Source organism: Taurulus bubalis (assembly GCF_910589615.1).
Source record: "Taurulus bubalis genome assembly, chromosome: 9".
NCBI lineage: Eukaryota > Metazoa > Chordata > Actinopteri > Perciformes > Cottidae > Taurulus > Taurulus bubalis.
The window spans coordinates 19593379-19614358 of NC_136597.1; the positions used below are offsets into that span (position 1 = coordinate 19593379).

Sequence of the window (20980 nt, forward strand, 5' to 3'; positions counted from 1 at the left end):
AGTTAAAGAATATCATGCAAAACATCTCTTATAACACTGTTAAATAGACTGACTCATATCGTCTTCACTGAGAAGGACTATAGCTCGTGCTCCCTGCAGGGGGTTGGTTGCTGTGTGCTTCCTCATACAACAGAGCAGACATGCAATACAACGAGGGAGGCAAACCAGAAAAAATTCCAACATAGTAAGTTAAAAGATGTAATGGTATAGTATGTTGAAAAAAGTTATGGTAAAATTAACAGTATTGTATTCCAAAAAAGTCAAAAGAAAGCTCTAAAATGTCAAAGTACAGTATGTTGTGATAAACTTCACAAACAATTTCATAATATAGTATATAAAAAAATTATAAAAATAAGTCAGAAATAAATTATTGTATCCCATCATTAAATGATATTGTCATTAAATTTCCATCAAAATGTCATAATATAATATAAAATAAAAATATCAGTAATTATTAGGTCATTAATAATGTCATAAAAAAGGTCTTAGAAATAACATTTAAAAAAGTTTAAGTTTAGTATGTAGTTAAAAACATCATAGTATAGTATGGTCAAAATGTAGTATTTCATAACAATGTAATAAAAAGACATGCTAAAATGTCACACCATATAGTTTAGACTGTGGTTGGTGTCACTGCCCCGTGTGGCAAACCGTGGCATTACATTGTTAAAGAATTGGCACCTGTTGATGGCGTCATTGCCGTGTCGGTGCCAGCTGTGCACAGGGCGTGCACGCCACGAGCCGAAAATAGTTTTTCAACTGGTTTGTATAAATGTGGCTACTTGTTCATCAGAGTGTATGTTATCCTGTTTCTTTGCTTTCGGTCGCTGCGGCACATCCTTTATTTAGTTCATGTTGTCCTTCTGTCCATCCATCCATCTTCTACCTGAGCGCCGCTGGACAACAGGCTGTGAGTAAGTCCAGCGAAACCTTGTTGAGCACGTTTCATTGTGATGGAAATAAAGGAAGCCACCACACATAGTATGGCATAAAAGAACGTCATACTTGCATAGTATGCCATTAGAAATGGCATTTAACTATTCATCGTATAGTATTTTATAAAAATGTCTCACAAAACGTCAGTTTAGTGTGTCATTAAAATGCCATAAAAAGGTCAAACTGGTATAGTATTGTATATAGTAATACAAGTAATAAGCCATAGTATAGATTGTAAATTAAAGAAATATTATAGAATTCCATTAAAGTCATAAAATCAGAGTATGTCATTATAAACATAAAAATGCCAGTGTAGTAGTTTGTTGTGAAAAGTCATTAAAAGTCGTATTATATATTGTATGTCATTCAAATTTCCATCAAGAAAAGGGTTATAGTATGAAATGACATTTAAAATGTAACAAATTCATAGTAAAGTATCTTTAAAAAATGTCAAAATCATAAAGTAGCATGTTATTTGAATTGCGTACTTCTTAGTATATGTCAAGAAAGAAATGTCACATGTCAATTCACAAACTGTCGTAAGTCATTGTATAGTACTGTGGTGACCCACATACGGACTGTGAGAGACATTCACCTAAGGGCTACTGTGCCTTTAAGAGCTGGTGGGGTTTCCGGGGTCTGGGTTGGTTTGTTTGGTTTGGTTTCCGGGAAGCGTGGGGTTTTGCGCTGCCGCTATAGTACTGCACAAGTATTGTACATTTTATGTGGAGCTTGAGTAAACTATCTCGACTGCAACTACGCCTACTGTCTCGCTGTTTCCCAACTCTACAGTACGTCAATAGTGTCATTGAAAATGTCCAAAAGTCATAGTATGTTAATCTTTAAAATCTCAGTGTAGTATGCCATTAATAAATCGTAAAAAAAAGTCTGTATTCTGTATCATTTAGTATTGTGATGAATGACTTCAATAAACAAAGCATTTAATGCTCGAGCATAACCAGTCTCTAAAACCCAAACGTTAGGAGGCAAAAAAAAAGACAAACCAGTTCACATGATTTTAGTTTCAAATTTCAGATTTAATTTTCTTTACCCTGGAAAAAAAGCTCACATGGGAGGGCATCTGCAATGAAATCCCATACCAATAACAATCATCAACAAATAAAGTCAAAGAATATCATACAAAACATCTCGTATAACACTGTTAAATAGACTGTGACTCGTATCGTCTTCACCAGGGGAGGACTATAGCTCGTGCTCCCTGCAGGAGGTCGGTTGCTGTGTGCTTCCTCATACAACAGAGCAGACATGCAATACAATGAGGGAGGCAAACCAGAAAAAAAAGGGATAGATTTTACAGTTGATGGAGATGAGAACGGCAGAGAGGAGAACACGTCTGTAATGGAGCGGATTCCAACACTGGGGATTCACTTTGCACCTTCCACCTCTTTGTAACAGACTGGAGGAGGTGAGGATTGTTCACTGTCGTTAAATATGTAGGTTTTCCGAAGAATTTAGGAGGCGTAGCTAATCCTGTAATGCCCTCGTATTTGCTTCCACGTTGCTTTTTTTCCTCTTTTTTTCTCCTGCATTTGTTCATTGGTGCCGACAGGGACAGCAGCATCCTGGAATGATATGCCAGCATCTGACAAGAATTTGATCTTTGTGCACAGAGCTTGGCAGGACTGCTCTCATATTGGCCTCCAGTTGGGATAAAATTATCAGTTATATCAAAGCTGGCCTCGAAAAACCTTCAGAGTAAACGGTCACAAATGATGGGTGCAGCGGAGAAACCGCACCGTCGGAGACAGAAAAATTAAACCCTTTTGAGTTGCTACAGAAACACCCCTCTGCTTGTCTGTGTGCCGTACACACCCACACGTACTGAGGAGCTTTAAGATGGAGGTTTTTATTTTTTATGTATGAAAATGGAAATAACAAAAAAGGTCTCTTAAAATACCACCACTTCAAAAAAAAGAACAATCTATACACATTGCATGTACTCATTAAAGTGACTGAGCCAGTTAGAATTCTAGACAGTAGTTGGATTTAGCAGCAAATTCTCTTCTCAATAAATATAGATGTACAGTATATAAATGTCTCTTTTGGGCCAGGTTCAGGCCAGACCTGGAAAGGGGGGTTGGTGGCACTGTGGACGAGTTTCCCAAGTAGTTTGGGGGAGGGGAGTGATGATGGTGATGCTCCACGCCAACATCCATTCCTGGTTACTGATCCATCGAGGAGACTGTACAGCTAGGAGACTCTTCTCAAATAAAAAAAATACAGTCCAGAGAATCTAAAACAGCATGCTTTGTCTTCTGCTCTTTCCGTTGCCTGAGGGGAGAAAAAGAAAATGCATTCATTTTAGTTTTTATATAGTTGACAGCGGAGGGTGTCAAAGCCAGACTCCGTGGGCCCCCAACTTAAGGACAACATTGAAATAGAGGGATAGTCTGGAAGAAGGTTTTGGAAGAAGAATTCCCATAATGCATTGAGCGTTGTAAACAGGAAGAACAACGGATTCTGTGAGTTACGTTATGGCTACAACCCGAGCCCCAGTCTTTAAGCCTATATTTAGTCACAATTTGAAAAATTGCCACATTGTGTGCAGAATTAGCCATTAAGCAGCTCTTTTTTTGCAATGTTTCTATTTATTTTGAGTAAAAGTCGAAAAAATATCCCTTAAATATCATACTTTAGAATGAGATTAAAAAAATCTTAATCTTTAATAGTGTCATACAAATGTAATTAATAAAAAAGTCAGAGTATAGTTTCTCAAATAAATTAACAAAAACAGTCATCAAAATTGGCATTAAAATTCAATAGTATATTCTACGAAAAAAAATGCCATAAAGTCACGCTATAGTATGTCGGTAAACAAGATTGTCTGACAAGTTTGGTTTGTCATTAAAAATGCCATAAAAAAGTAATACAATAGTATGTCAATAAAATACTTAAAATCAAAAAGTGCCCCCCTGGGGAAGAGCATCTCATGGTTTGAATATCTTTGAGTTACAGGAAGAACACAAGTAATCAAAGTAGTTATACTTGCATCATCTCTCACCTGACTCTGGGTATGATGAGTTCCGGTAGCCGGGATCTCTCTGCAGCTGGACCTCCTTCAGTGTGAATATGGATATGCCTACCAGACAGAGTCAGTCAATGCAACAGAAATCCCATCTTGCCAGGAGAATAGTGTCTTTGTTATGAGGCTGTAACTGATCCTCGCTGTACACTGCAATATCCTTCAACTTGTACCTAGCAGAGCCTGCCAAGTCTGCATTACTGCATTTCCATTTCATTACTCACTCTCTGGCAGTGTGAGCACACGTGGCCCCAGGCTCCTGAAGTACGGCTGTTTCATTGCTTCATCAGCAGATATCCTCTTCTTCGACTCGTACTGAAATTCAGGGCAGAGAATAAAGAAACGTACAGTCATTAAAGAACAACAACAAAATGGAGTCAACAATGTGTGATTGTGCCACTTCTCTCTAAAAAAAAAATGTAGTCCTAACATCGCTGCAAGATGTGTCGCACTGCTTTCAACATCTAAGTTATGCCTGGCAGATAAAGTGTGACTCACTTTTAGGAACGACAGCAGCAGGTCGATGCCATCAGTGTCCAACCTACAGGGGGTGGGGGGAGCGGTAGAGAGAGAGAGCGAGAGAGAGAGAGCGAGAGAGAGAGAGAGCGAGAGAGAGGTCAGTAGAGGTGGAGTGACTCACAGATGTTGGCGAATGTAAGGAAGGAAACAGGGAACTATTCCACAGGATTTCCTTACAGGAAGTGACAAAGAGCACACACTCTTAACTAAACAAACCAATGATACTAACGCCTAACTCTCAAATCTAAAAACAACAACAACCCTACACAGTATTTTCTCCCATACCTGGGCTGGTCTAGAACAATTTGCTCATTTCCACCTCCAGTGATTAGAGGGCTAACGAGAAAGGTGAGGGGGCAGTGTTAAGAGATTATAAAAAGGTGTAGAATTGCTCTCTAAACATCTGGAATAACCCCACGTGACGTTTGATAAGCTGGCAGCTCACTACATCTGATGGAATATCAAAAAACAATCCACACATAAAAGCAGACGTTCAGGATACAACAAGGGTCCCAGTCTTACCTCGGTGCGTGGTTTATGAGCGGCTGAATCTTGTACTTGGGGAACTTGTAGGACTTGAACTCGTCCATAGCGGATATTCCAGGCCAGCTGTCTTCATTGGGAGTGCCTGTGGGGGGACATTCAATCGACCTTATTAGTGAGGCGTGTCCATGGCAGCTGGAGGGACTTTTCACGCTGCCACAGAGGCGACATGCCAGGGTTTATGCGATTAAAGGCTCATACTAAAAAGTTTGAGTGGTCCCCTGTCAGCAGGGGGCAGCACTGACCTAGCAGCCTGAAGATGAGATGCAGCTCGTCCTCCACTGTGGAGCCGGGGAACAGAGGCCTGCCGGCAGCCATCTCGTAGAATATGCAGCCCACACCCCTGACAGGAAGACAGACAGGAGGGATCAAGTCATAAATAGTTAGATGTCTGACTGAGAGTGAAACAAAGATTCAAATTGACGAGTCATCTGTATTTATACTACCGCTAAAATCTTTTGATCAATCTCCCTGAATTGTAGATTAACTGTCTGAGTTCAATCTGTCCCATAAAGGAACTAGAATCTCCACCCTGCAGTTGAATGCCTGTCGAGGTGCAGTTTAAATCCATGTCGGTCTAAAATGCCATCACTTCATTATTTTATCCAATTAGACATTGGTGTTAAATTGTCATATTTAACACAAAAGTGTATTTCGTGAGGTCACGGACCTTTGACCTCCAAATTTTAAATAATTTAGTTCATCTTTGAGTCCAAGTGGAATCCAACTGTGGGAAAATTTTCTCAAGGCATTGAGGTACTTCCTAAAAGTATAAAATACGTAATGACTGTCGTAGTATGTCATTAAAAAGTCATAAATATGTCAATATATTATGTCATAAATAATGTAATAATAGTTTTTATTAGTAAATGAAAGAGACTAGAGCATGTCATGAACATGGTGTAGTATAGTAGGCAAACTATGTACAAAATATTTAACTACATGTTTATTGACATATTCCATCCATCCATCCATTATCAGCCGCTTATCCGGGGTCGGGTCGCGGTGGCAGCAGGTTCAGCAGGCCAACCCAGGTTTCCCTCTCACCCGCAACACTTTCCAGCTCATTCTGGGGGATCCCGAGGCGTTCCAAGGCCAGCCGGGAGATATAATCCCTCCAGCGTGTCCTCGGTCTTCCCCGGGGTCTCCTACCAGTTGGACGTGCCTGGAAAACCTCTAATGGGAGGCGTCCAGGAGGCATCCTGACTAGATGCCCGAACCACCTCAGCTGACTCCTTTCGACACGAAGGAGCAGCGACTCGACTCCAAGCTCCCTCCTGATGTCCGAGCTCCTTACCCTATCTCTAAGGGTGAGCCCGGCCACCCTGCGGAGGAAGCTCATTTCGGCCGCTTGTATTCGAGATCTCGTTCTTTCGGTCACGACCCAGAGTTCGTGACCATAGGTGAGGGTTGGAACATAGACCGACCAGTAAATAGAGAGCTTCGCCTTCCGGCTCAGCTCCCTCTTCACCAGGACGGACCGGTACAGCGCCTGTTTTATTGCTGCAGCCGCACCGATCCGTCTGTCGATCTCCCGCTCCACCTTACCCTCACTCGTGAACAAGACCCCGAGATACTTGAACTCCTTCGCTTGGGGTAGGCAGTTTGTCCCCACCTGGAGGGAGCAATCCACCGGTTTCCGATTGACATATTATAAAAGAGAAATAGATGTTCCTTATTTCAAGTGGACGTTTGTGCCAAATTTGTAGAAATTCCCTCCAGGCATTCCTGGACTATCACATTTAAGAGAATGGGACAGAATGACGACCTGAAAACATTTTGCGGAGGCAGAAAACTCAAAGGAAGAGGCATGTAAAGCAAGCAGTGAAGCAAGGGGTTTCCCATAAGGCCTAATACTTACATTCCATATCAACTTGACCATTGACGACCGTGTTCTACATCAAAGTCTCTGAACTGTAGATTGGGACACCGGTCTACCGCTGCACTTCATACGTTGCTCAACATAAAAGCATCGACTAAATGAAAGGAGCTCCAAACAGCTGCGCTTATGCCCTCAACCATTAAAGCGGCCCGAGACTAAATTCTTTCTCTCACCTTCACTGCATTCAGTCATAAAAACATAAAGCGATTGAAGCCGGGAGTCTAATCAGTACGTTCTAACGGTTGTAATCATCCCTGTTGAGTGAGGCCCACTCACCACATGTCTATCTGCGTGGAGTACTCTGAGGAGCCCAGCAGGACATCGGGAGGCCGATACCAAAGTGTGACCACCTCGTTGGAGTATGTTTTAGTGGGCACCGACTTGGCCCTCGCCAGGCCTGTGGAGCAGAAAACGTGAGATATGAAAAACAGATCGCACATTTAGTAGAAACTTCAAATGACGTGTTTAATTCCAAAATGCCAAATATTCATCCATTTTTAAATATGGAAACAATATAGATGAAATATGTTGGCTTCAGCTTGAGAACTGTATAATGTGCCTTTTTATCTAAATGACACAAAATAATCTTAATATTGCACAGATTAATAATTGACGCAAATACTGTTTGTATTTTTTTTTTTTTACCAAAGTCTGCAAGTTTGAGTTCTCCTCTGTCGTTGATGAGCAGATTCTGGGGCTTCAGGTCTCTGTGGAGAACTTTACGTCTGTGACAGTACGCCAATCCTCGCAGGATCTGGTACAGAAAAATCTAGGGAAAGACATATTTAAGATCAGCAACTATCATCATATCGGTAAAATCTTTTTCAAATAGTGGTGCTGGATAAATGTTGTTGCTACATTACCTACATTTAATGTATCCAAAAAAATAAAATCAATACATTCTGGACTGATAGAACCATTTACGTTCTCCTTCCAAACAGTTGAGTTTCAATATGCAGTTTAAGTATTTTTCTTATTTGAAGAGACATTTAACCAAAGTTCTACAAAAAGCAAAGAAAAGAAGGGTTCAGGAAACCAATGTCACTGCCTACTTTCCACCACCAGGGGGCACACAGTGTTTCTCGTATTGACACAAGCAGCAACCACAAAGTCATGGCAGTTGGTAAGTTGTCCGGGCCAGCAGGGTGCCTGCCGAGGCTCACCTTGACATTCTGCATGCTCAGGATGTTCCCGCAGTCGTCCATGTACTGCTTGAGGTCTTTGTCCTAGACGAGAGAAAGGGCATTAAAAGGGTTGAAAAAGCTACAGGCACATCAACAGTTGTGCTCCTGTATTATCATCCTCAACTCCGCAGAGGGTCATGAATAATAATGAGGTGAAATGTATTCATTTTAGCATCCGTGCAGAGAATAAACCCGTGAGTCAGAAGTGAGGGTCAAGGTTTAGTTGGTCTCACCAGGTATTCGAAGACCAGTGTGAGCGACTTTTCGGTGTGGATGATGTCGTGCAGCGTCACAATGTTGGCGTGTTTCAGGTCCTTCAATAACGACACTAGAGGAAAAGGAAGAGAACACGGATGTAACGACTGGATGAATTTACAATCATTAAGCCAGGAGCGGTTGATTCACAAGGCCTCGTCATACACAAATGTCTCAGACCTATAAAATAAGTCTCAGATTTAAATAATCAACAAATTCACAATACAAACTGATAAAATACCATATACAAAGAACCTCATTAGCGCTTCCATGTTAACTTGACATGTAGAGATTAGTAAAAACTTAAAATGTAGTAAATTGAATCAACTTTTCATTTAAACTTTTATGCAATTTTGCTGTGTAGCAAAACAGTATTTTTTTTAAGGATTTGACAGGTCATCAAGTTCAGATGATCATCCTAAAGTTACAACTACCTCTGCAAGAACAACGTTCCATCAATCTACCAAAATAGAAAGACAAATTGGCTGCATGCGATATATTTTTCTTCCCCGTCATTGCATGCAGTCATAACTTCAGACCAGCAATAATAACATGGTCAAACAATCCCATTCAGCCAAGCTGTTGCGAGAATATCCTTCAAAAAAACAGTGGGTGAAATGATTCTGTATGATTGGGGTTCAATTTATTTTCCTTTTAAAGACCTTTAAGAGTTCTACCACCAGACAATCTAATTAATATGAAACAATTAGAAAAATCCAATAAAGATTAATGATTATCTTGGGTTTTGTTTATAAAATCAAATTTATTTTAGAGAGAAATCCCAGAAGTGATCTATTCCTGGTAAATTCTCATTTTAAAACTGGACTAACTGGGAGGCAACAGTGGTTAATGTATGAGGTTTCTGGTGCAACACAGAACCTGTAATACCTTCTCTGATAGCTGTGCATGGAGCCCCCTCCTCGTGCTCCAGTCTGATCTCCTTCAGCGCCACAAGGTTGTCAGTCAGCTTACTTCTCCCCTTGAAGACTGTAGCGTAAGTGCCCTGGAGGACGGGAAGACGAGGAAAGCGTTGAGACAGCATGTCGGGGGTTAAACCGTGTCACTAGCTGTTATTTCTCTTTGAGAACATCAGCACCTGTGAAGCAGTCCAAAAGGTAAACACTCTGACGTACCTCCCCCAGTTTGTCCAGTTTGATGTAGGTCTCCAGCTTCCCAAATCCAATTTCTGACTGGAGAAGAGCAAAGGACAAACAGCATTAATGAGGGTAGCGTCTTTATTTGCACTGACAAGCTTACAGACACTACGACAAATCCTTATGACGGCCTCGCAGCAACAGAGGAGATGTAAGGAGGTCACACACAGCCTGCGCCATCATAGCTAATCTCTTGTGACAACTGACTCTTGGCTTTTACAATGTGTTTGTTTATAGGGAAGGGAAGGCAAACATTATTTAAAATGCATGTTTACATACACAATGGAAAACTCTAAAGTGCCTTGGACAATTATTAAATAAGTCAATAAACAGAAAATGTACTGACTTTTCTTCTTCTTTTTTTTTCATGATCCTTTTTTTTATATTATATATATATATATATATATATATGATACGTTTGTGTCATGTTTGATAGTCAACTGAATACATTTGTTTTGTAGCGTCACTAAAAAAAAAATCTATATAATTCATCTTAGGTTGTGGGAAATGTTCCCTATTTTCTGACATTTTACAGATAAAACAATTACACTATTAATCAAAAATAATCAGCAGATTCATTGATAATGTAAACAATCATTAGGTGCATCCCTAATGCGCTTTAGAATACAATTTGTACAAGTAAACAAGTGCAAACTTTAAGAAACTACGGTGCAATACATATTGATATACATATATTGCCTTTTATAGTCAACTCTGCAGGGAGCGTGTATGCAAGTAGAGCAGACTGGGTGAGGCTACGTGCTCATACTTTTCCTCTGTTCTACTTTTGACAGATGCACATTCAAAGTAAACCCACAAGCCAATTATTGAGGCTGTTGACAAAGTGAATGCTGGGGTGAAAAATAAAAACACGAGTCTGAGCGGATGAGATTAGACAGTGTGAGCTCTCACTCTCACTTCTGTTTCTAGCTGCCTTAAAATAAAACATAACTCTCACAGCTATCTTTATGTTCTGCAGCCCCTCCTTGACGGCCTTTCTGTTTCCTCGGCCCGATTCTACTCTACTCCGCTGCTTATTCTCACATCAGAACTGCCCGCTGTCAGACGTGGGCAGCAAGTACTGCACATTTACATAAGCAGTTTGGAGCCATCAGCACTTGAGTTTCTTTTTTTAAATGCAACATTTAGCAGGGACTTATTTTAGTTTCTATTTCACTCCCTTTATCTGACTGTTATGGCTTTGAGCTACCTGCATGATCCAGACAGTATCTGCAAAATGTTAGATAACAAAAGGGTAAGGGTGATTATAAGCCATGAAGTGATATATATGTATTTTTTTTTTTATGTGTCAAACGTCTTTTGGTGTATTAGATAATTGCGGGCAACGTTGAAAAGCAAGGAGCAAGACTGCTTTAATTTCTGCCATGTCATGACTCAGTCAAATCTGAACACAGACATAACACACATCTTTAGATTCAGTGAATTAAATCCACTTAGAAATCATAGAAAAAGACGGAGAGAGAGAGAAGATGCCAGAATTTGGCTGAGAATCTTCATATTTCTTCTTCAAAATAATTCAGTGATTGTTGTCTGTATTTCCTTGGGTACAATGCTTACTGAAACTGCTAATAGCTAATACGGGCACATTTAAACAAATATAGATTAAGTTGTTGCCCAAACTGTAACGAACTGAATTTTTTATTTGGAGTCCTTTTTTGATTCAAGTTTTCAGAAGACAAACTTATTCACTTTCACACATCGTTGGCTCAGCATTTAGGAACAATTTTGAGGTTAATTATCCATCCGACTACTCACAGACAATTCATAATTGTCCTTTTTTTCTAAGACCACAATGTCTTTTCTGTCTTGCCCTCCAACCCACTGTCTATCGCTTTCGCTCATTTCTCTCTCTGTCTCACCAGTGAAGCTCTGCGGGAGCGCCGGCTCAGCGGCTGGTCGAAGGGCGGGCTGCTCAGCTGCAGCTTCTCCAGGTAACCGTCAGGTATCCGGATGTCAGCCGGCAGGGACAGACGTTTGTTCAGGTCCTACACACACGGATAAAAACAACAGAGAACCTAATTTGAAAAACTGTCAACATGATGTAAGACCATTTAAAAAAACGGAGTAAGCCCTCAGTAAACAGCGTAAGCTCTGAATAAATACCAGCGATTGACAACAAAAAGGTGAAAACTCAAAGTAAACAAGTAGAATATGGACAAACCAGTTAGTTTTAGGCCTCATCGGTCAACAGAGAGGGCAGTGTGTGTGTGTGTGTGTGTGTGTGTGTGTGTGTGTGTGTGTGTGTGTGGCAGCATGGGGCTATGGAGTTGTGCGGCCTGTGGAGCCCTTTAAGAGTTCGAGGTAAAGTCTTTCCCAGAGAAACAAAGTATTACATCATGATCCTATCGACTTGTTATATAAAATCTAACACACGCTCACAATGCAACGTTGGGATTCTTCCCATCATGCATTTCCTCTATTTGTTAGATTACTGTTAATCCGGCCTCTCTCTCTCTAGCCGTTTTAAATCTTCCACTCCCTCTGAGGTAACATTGGACACTTAGTAACATCCCTCCCCCCTCTTCAATATATAACAACATGGAACTTGAACTTTCCACATTTCAACAACAAGAGCATTGATGAATCTGTAACTGAAGTTGCCTTGACTTGTGAATGAGTGAACCGCCCCGTCAGCCTCGCATTCAAACCACAACACTGACTCAGCTTTTTGATTTTGTTGTCGACGACAGCTGATGTATTCAGACGTGCTCAGTTTTATAGGAAGTTAATAAATGTGTTAATATGTGACATGTTTATCAGAATTGTTACTCAGATTTTACATTTTGTTTGTATTCTTTCATAAATTATAGTCAATGTACCAACAAACAAAACAAAATTTCAGAAAGGTGTGTGTGCTTCTTACCAGATCTACCATATACTATACTCTAATGTGTTTTAATAAATCTACAAATAAAGTCCTAAATGTGTTTGCTTTATCCATATTGCTGAATAACATTTCCAGTTTTGTTTGTCTGGTTTCTGCGTGCTGGGTCAGTATTGCTGGTTTGTCCCAAGAGCAAACGATGCCATCCATCACCTGACCTTTGCACCGCTAGCCCCCTCTCCTCCTCTCCTCCAGTTGTCCAATCAACCCATCCTAATCTGTTACAACATTGGCCCATCTGGACCGTATTAAATTAATCCTTGTGATGTAATCCCAAAACAGCACTGCTTCCAGTGGGAGACGGACAATCCTCTACCTGACCACAGACAGAGAGATTTCCTCTCTCTTCTTCCTCCTCCTCCTCTTCTACTACTACTACTAGTGTCACATCAGCAAAAAGGGAGGCCACACAGTGATTTCGCAGTTGGATCACTTCATCAACAACAATCACTCTGCTCATACCAGCAAAAATAATACACAGCGTTTGTTGGGCTGCAAGAAAGTATATTTAAAAAAAAGTCTTTGCTTCTGTCCAAATAAACCTCATCAGGTTGTGAAACAGTCACAGGAAGTGTGGGGTGTGCTGCTTGCACACGCCGCCGATGCACAGCGAGGGATGGTGTGTCATGTCTGTGTGTGTGGGTAGCCCCAAATGGAGTAAGCTGCTTAACTATGCGTTTATGTTTTTTTTCTTCACTTGCAGTCTTGCATGTTGGGTTTGTCTGTGTAGCGTCTTCTCATAAGTCCCCATATTGCAATCAAACAAACCAATAAACGCTACCGGAGAGAGGGAAGTGTGTGTTCCTCAATCAGACGTTTGCTCGTATAATCACCCAGCAGGTACTGTGCAACATGTTGTTCACTCGCAAGATGTCGACATCAACCACACGCCGAAATACAGATGCAGTAAAAAGGGGAAAGAAGATGACTGCTCTTTATGAAATGTAAATTGTTGTTCAAAAATGTTTTTACATTTAATTAGCTTGAGTTCTTTTATGGAAACTTTGTTGGCAACAGCTTTACTTTGTCAGGTGTCATGTTTTAATAGTTTTAAACTACATTTAATTTAACGGTGCGTGTTAATACAAAGCCAAAACCAGATCTCTTCATATCAACCAGTATTATGAGTCTATATTAACAGTCTCTGGACATTCAAGACCTCCATCTTCACCTGCATATGTGAAGATTGAGGTGATGAAAGAGTGGCAATTATACAAGGCTCAAGCAGCCATGATGGAATTAGAAAATAAATAAAATTTGAGAAAGAAAAACTGTCAAAATCACTAAAGGTTTATGAAAAGTTTCTTTCCCATACAAATCGTTGGTGTGCTTTGTTTGAGAATATTAAACTTAATGAAAATAGAAATGCTGAGGTTGAGAAGTAATTTCCTTCTTCACTTGAACCTGGACAGTAAGTTGTACATCATCAAATCCTATTGATGGCTATTAAGGTGGATTGAAGGGATATATAGTTTCAGATATTGTTTAAAGTCCTCAATACAATACAAACACCATGTATTGTTTAATGATGTTGAACACTAAACAAAAGAAAGAAGCCCCAAACACTGGTGTCATGTTGTGCATTTGATTCTCTTCAATTACTACTGAAACCTGCACAATAATATGATGCAAGTAAATGTTAGAAACATGCTGAATTCAGGGAAACCCCAATGGGACACTATCTGTGACCTAAAGCACCAGGATTTCTCTTCACACTTCACATTCCCTCTCGTGTGCCGACGAGCCGGTTGGATTAAAGCTTTCACTCTTGATCTTGTTCTACATTTTGTGTGCACGTATTTCCATATGCTCTGCTGAATAAAACTCTGCTTAGCATGGAGTAAGCCATGACAACTGTAGCTCTACAGTGGATGCTTTATGAATTTGAGAGAATAACAATGCTGCACTTTATTTAATAAGTGCACAAAAAAAAAAAGAATCACCTCCCTGGATTCAAAAGATGCTTTTGGTCAAATTAAATCCCTCTGACAACAAAAAAATAAAACAATAATAATCACAGCCTTTCCATAATGTGTTGACATTATGAAACTAACAGAGGAATGTCATAATTGGCCTGTCCTTTACTGAATGTGTGTGTTTAAAGAGAGAAGGTGAAAGTAAGTAAGAGGGTTGGGTGGTGGTGATAGCAGTCGCCGGGAAACCTTTTTAAAAACAGATTTTTAAAGTATGTTTACTTCAGCAGTATGCCGAGTCGCTGTGTGCGCGTGTGTGCGTCCCTTGCTGAGATTTTGTGGGCAGCTGAAGACTTTGGCGTCTTAATGACACACTGCGAGAATTCGCCTACAACTTACAGCATGGTGCAGTGATGCACACATCATTAATCACCATCTCTTTATTCATCATAAATCCATAATCGAACACTCAGTTTTCTTTACTTTTCAGTAAATTAATGAAAACATACATTCAACAACAATGCCGAGGCTGACAAATAAATGGTGTAGTGTAGGTTGCAGTGACTCATGTCGCCCACAACGTATTCACCATTAAAAAACGAAGAAGAAAAGTAGAAAGGCTATGCAAAGATGAATCAAATCTGAAAGAAACAACCCCCACCTCTGCAGAGATGCGTCTGTTCCCTCTGTTCCGCAGACAAACACCCGTGGGCGACTGCACCTCATCTGAGGAAGTCCCAGACGCCTGGTCACTCTCCCCGTCCGACCCCATCTTCAGGTTCTCATGGACGATATCTGCAGTAGAGAAAGACAGGAAAATAGGATAAGAGGTTGCGTTTGACAGATGAAGCAGGTCTGTGGAAACAGATCAGGACTCGACGCCTGCTGATGACTTGAATAGGAAAGAAAAACACTCTCTTGACACTTTTATGAGCCCCTGTTCTTATAAATCTTCTGGTTTTGTCAGATGTGTATATGCGAAGAGCTACACGAGAAGTATATTAGTTTTAATAAGTCTGACTGATAGATTTAATTTATTTCATTGCCACGGGGCCTTACAAGACAAACCCAGACATCATGATCACTGTAATCTTCCCATGCCTAAACAAACTCCGGCTTCATTGATATAAAGCACATTGCCATTTCCTCCAGGCTTCATTTTTATATTAGGGAGTGTTGTGAATATTGTATCTGGGTTAGGAAACCAAACTGGTTTGCTGGAAGTGTCCAAAGTCATTATTTTTAGGCTCATTCTTTTAACAAATGGCTTATTGTGAGACTGAATGCAACACTGGAGCGATTGTACTGATATTTATGTGTGCGTCTGCAACATTAGCCTCAAGCTGTGGTTTGTTTGCGCACATAATATATCCGTGTGTGTGTAGGCTCAGCTGACTCTGAAATAAACTGGAAATACAAGGATTTCCCGTTTATTCTACATGCTGGATATTCTACATGTGGACTTTTATAAAGGCAGCTTTCATCCACCTTTAAATGAAATCTTACAGTGTGTGTGTGTGTGTCAGTGTGTGTGTGTGTCTCACCGAGACGACTGCCGTTGCGAGGCATGACCATGAGAGAGCCCAGGCCTCCTCCGATGGCGCTCTGGGGCCGTCGCAGCGGCGGCTTTTTAAATGAGCCTGTGTATTGGTGGAGGAAGGAGTGCACACTGTGGGCCGACGGAGGACGGCCATTCCTCACTATCGGCTCTGCAGAAGAAGAAACAACAAATTGCTTAATTATGCGGAAAAAAATGTCTGAGAGTGAATTACATGGTTCCATTTTTCAACCATTCCCAAACACAAAATCTCAGAAAGCATCAATCAAAATCTAGCTGGCTGAATGTTTTTTTAATGACAAGTAGAAGGTGGTGACGATTTTAGGCGTCTGCATGCCCACAGACAAAAAGCTTTCTGAAGCACCAACTATACATTAATGGTTACATAGCATAAAACAAGACCGCATAAAATAATCACAGTTACATAAGAGGTTTCAACTCGTAATCTACTAATGAAATGTGCACGTAATATCAGTTAACGACTGTGACTAAGTAAGATCGTCAAATACATGCTATTCCACACAAAGCATTTTTCCAAAAATAAACTTGAACAAGAATCATCTTTTTCACAGATTTAAAAACAGAAAGACTGAGAGAGAAACAGGCTGTTTGAGAAGAAATAACTATGCCAACATCCATGAAAAAAAGAGAAACTGCGTAATAACTGATTAATAAAAGCAAAGGACTGATGAAAGAAAAATATTAATTGTTACATAGATAGACGTGAATCTAGTAGATTATAGTACTGTATAGTAACAGCTTAGGCTATTGCAATGCGTTACATAAGCATGATCATTTGTGATATTGTCACAGTTTTAGCACACCTGAAAATACATATAAAATACACAACGTAGCTTAAACGTAACAGTACTTGTCCTGGCGATACAAAGAAAACGTTTTGCAGTTTAATGTGCTTTGATTTTTCCAGAATACCACATTGGGGCAGTTACAATGTGGTCTATTCTCTCCTCCAGTGTGACCAGTGTACAAGAGAAACTCTAGTACGTAAACAAAACGTCTTGTAGTGTCAGCGGCGGTGTATTTTGGCAGGAGGGTCTAAACCTGCCTTACAGAGGAGCATTTGTCTAAACGCAAGAATGGAGCTGACAGAGGTGAAAGATTTATAATGTACAGAGAAGGAATAACTAAAACACCAACTGTGGAAGTGTGGAGAATGTGGAGCCCGAGAGAAGCTGACCTCAGACAGACGGATAACTGTAGGACTTGTGCAACAAGTGCAGTGAAAATTAGGACGAAACACAACAGTTTAAGAGGAAGGATTGTTATGGAACACACACACATTGTTTTTTCTCTGAAAACAGTGTCAGAGAAACAGTTCTGAGGTGTTCATGAAGTTTTATCTGCATGATGATTAGATGGTTTTACAGTTTATGTTTACTCATCACTGTCTGGTTTTGGATGGCCCTTAATATGATGAACCCTCCATCCAAACGGAGTGGTTAGAGTTAGTGTGAAGAGTAGACCTTGAGATGATCGATTTCTTTGCATTTTTTATTAACGGACAAATGTATTCTCATATACATACGTTGGAAGTGTTTACGGTCGAAGGTCATAATAAAATAATATGATTTAATTGTTATTCATTGAGTTAGAATTACATAGCCAACACTAACGTTGGTTTTAGTCACAGTATTCTCGCTGGCCTCAATGTGTATTTGTGTTGGGCTGTATAACAGACGACTGAATGTACTCCACTTCACCGAGACGTGACAGCAACCCTTCCCACACCCGATTAGATAAATGCACCCCTGACTTAGCTGTCATCAACCATTGGCTCTGATTTTTAAGCTGGAAAACCAAGGTGATTGTTCTGTCAAATTTATCTTAAACATAATAAGAATCCAAGGAAGGAAATAAGACATGTAGTTGCAGAGGCATGACTCATTTTGTATCAGCAATGCCTAATAATAAATACTGAACTAGATTTGAGAGGTTTGGAGGAAGCAATCCACGTCATCTAAACTATTGCTCTCTCATTTGTGTGGCTACGAGTTTCCAGGGTCAATCAATTCTCAGTACATTTTTAGACTTAAATCCCATTGACAAAATGAAGCTCACAGGCTTCAGAGCACTGTGGGCTTGCGGGTTTTGTTAAGATAAAAAAAAAAAAAAGATTTCACCACGTGATAGTTTTGTAAGCACAGATTTCAAAACTATGGAACATTTGGTGTGTCCTATATTACAAGCCATGTCAACAATGTGTTATTTTCCCCTTCTACACCAATGAGGCATTTCCTAGATTTCCTATGAAAACCGAAACAAACACCACATGTAACATCCCGGCCCTTATGCCACCTATCTCTTATCTCTCTGCAGCTGCTGATGCTGGCCTGAGTTATAAGTGTTACATAATCAGATCAGGTCCAGAACGCTTTCCCCAATCACAGAGTTCAGATCCCATCTCATCTGGCCACTCCATTCTGTCTCCTCTCTACCCTACTTACTGTTACACAGGCTGCTAACCACACACACACACACACACACACACACACACACACACACACACACACACACACACGCACACGCACACGCGCGCACGCACACGCACACGCACACGCACAGATTCTGTGTCCCCACTCACCAAGCTCAGAACACTCTGGCCAAACCTGGTGTTAATCACTATACAAAAAGCTCTTTGCAAAGCCCAGTTAGTTCTCAGAGGGGGGAAGGAAGGGGTGGCGGACTTGGACGATCTGATTAATTGAAGAAGGGGAGAGAGAGAGAGAGAAACAACTTTCCAATTGGACAAAAAGACAACAGAGGAAAACTGAGGACAGGACTGAAAGGGCCTTGGGGGGTGGGGAGGACCTCTGGGTGGCCAAAAGAGAGGAAGCAGAGTTGAAAGATTGAAGAAAAAAAAGGGGGAAACTGCATCAAGATGCCTGGCTGGTTTCACCAAGTCATCCAAGTTGCTGTGGCAATGCCATGGGAACTCTAGAATGTTTCCAGATCCTGAGCACCATGGCAACGATGCGGTAGCACGCCGAGTCACGCTCCCTCCCTCGCTCCCTGCAGATTTTGTGAATATCAGCAGAGATAGGCTGCTGTGCCGCTATGCTTTTATTATGACGCCTTTGAGGCCACAACCTTCAGCAGCATCCAGATGAACGAGGTGACAAACTACAGTATCTACGGCTGTGGGACAGTGTGTGTCTGCAGTAACATAAACAAAGAGTCATGTCAGAGTTATTGTAAATATCACATTATTTCTGTATATAACCAATGTTAAGGGAGTGCCAGTAAGATGGATTTCCAAGGCTTCGGCACACATAAAAGCTTCAAGGGATAGTTTGGATTGTGTGGGGTAGTAGGAAGTACTTATCCACAGTCCGTGGTGTTTTAGAGATCGGATTCACACAACACAAATGCACTAACCAATCGAAGCAGCGGTAGACAAGCAACGCCTGTGTTGTCCGGGGTAAAATTACCGTTTTTAATCAGTAGTCTGGTGGCTTTGAAGGGAGTGTAGACAACGGCTTCAGTTCCCCATCGGAGAGGAAAAAAAGGGAAATATTCTACATGTAGCATACACTTAAATCGATACAGATTATTTTTTGGTGGCTAAAATACGTTTTGCTGCTACCTTTCTGCACAGCGGTACACTGCTTTACTTCTGTGTCAATACTCACTTCTGGTTCTTATAACTCGTCTTCAAGTGGCATTTCAGTAAGAAATATCCAATCATCGAGCTAAAAATTCTGTTGGAGTATCACCAACTGCAACTGATGCGTAGATTAGACTTTGCAGAAACCTGATGACATATTCCGCAGTTTAACCCAGTCGGCTTTCAGATTCTGATAAGTGTTGGATAATAATTGGATTTGGCTTTGGATAAATGTGCAATGTAAAAGTAGTCCATTTAAATAGAGCAGTTAAATCCCATTGCAGACATGCACTTCATTACATAAACATGGTGGAAATTTAACAAGTCAATCTGGTGTTTGAGTAAACCTCTGAGGCAGGTTATGGTTAGGCCACAACAGTGTTTCTTATTTACTTAGTGATGGAGAACCAAAAGTTATTCAACTGAAGTAAACATTTTTAAATCCTTTACTGATGTAACTTGTCTGAACACTTTCCCTTTTTCATATAATTTTCCACCTCACCACTGTTCTCCAGCAGCACCAACACTCCCTTTATGTAACTAAAAGCCATGATAATCCAAAATAATCGTCTTTACATAATAAACTGTAGTTGTGGATGATAAGTATACAGTCCTCCATCATTATATGTGTTATTTTGTATTGCAATGCCTACTGTATATATCTATACATTCTTTTTCACGCACAACCATTTCTAGGGTTTACAAAGAATGGTGTGAAAAGGGAAAAACATCCCGTATGCGGTAGTCCTGTGGGCGAAAATGCCTTGTTGATGCTAGAGGTCAGAGGAGAATGGGCCGACTGATTCAAGCTGATAGAAGAGCAACTTTGACTGAAATAACCACTCGTTACAACCGAGGTATGCAGCAAAGCATTTGTGAAGCCACAACACGCACAACCTTGAGGCGGATGGGCTACAACAGCAGAAGACCCCACTGGGTACCACTCATCTCCACTATAAATAGGAAAAAGAGGCTACAATTTGCAAGAGCTCACCAAAATTGGACAGTTGAAGACTGGAAAAATGTTGCCTGGTCTGATGAGTCTCGATTTCTGTTGAGACATTCAGATGGTAGAGTCAGAATTTGGCATAAACAGAATGAGAACATGGATCCATCATGCCTTGTTGCCACTGTGCAGGCTGGTGGTGGTGGTGTAATGGTGTGGGGGATGGTTTTTTGGCACACTTTAGGCCCCTTAGTGCCAATTGGGCATCGTTTAAATGCCACGGCCTACCTGAGCATTGTTTCTGACCATGTCCATCCCTTTATGGCCACCATGTACCCATCCTCTGATGGCTACTTCCAGCAGGATAATGCACCATGTCACAAAGCTTGAATCATTTCAAATTGGTTTCTTGAACATGACAATGAGTTCACTGTACTAAAATGGTGAACAACACTTCTGGATACAGCGACTCCTCCCGCTCTGCAACTCGATATCGTATAAAGTACCACATCAACTT

General features: G+C 40.7%; 1 protein-coding gene across 1 annotated transcript in view; it reads right to left on the reverse strand.

The window, feature by feature from the left end:
- Nucleotides 1-2014: 2014 nt before the first annotated feature.
- The window catches only part of LOC306741670 (cyclin-dependent kinase 17-like), a 29414-nt gene continuing 10448 nt past the window's right edge, over nt 2015-20980 (reverse strand). The window contains exons 3-17 of the mRNA XM_079223985.1: nt 15879-16043; nt 14996-15129; nt 11397-11522; nt 9496-9552; nt 9251-9365; nt 8341-8435; nt 8087-8149; nt 7569-7692; nt 7200-7320; nt 5287-5384; nt 5021-5126; nt 4478-4520; nt 4204-4294; nt 3959-4036; nt 2015-3228 (exon numbers count right to left, since the gene is read on the reverse strand). Coding sequence (XP_079080111.1) covers nt 3191-3228; nt 3959-4036; nt 4204-4294; nt 4478-4520; nt 5021-5126; nt 5287-5384; nt 7200-7320; nt 7569-7692; nt 8087-8149; nt 8341-8435; nt 9251-9365; nt 9496-9552; nt 11397-11522; nt 14996-15129; nt 15879-16043 — 1454 coding nt within the window. The 3' untranslated portion in view covers nt 2015-3190. The remainder of the gene's footprint in view (nt 3229-3958; nt 4037-4203; nt 4295-4477; nt 4521-5020; nt 5127-5286; nt 5385-7199; nt 7321-7568; nt 7693-8086; nt 8150-8340; nt 8436-9250; nt 9366-9495; nt 9553-11396; nt 11523-14995; nt 15130-15878; nt 16044-20980) is intronic.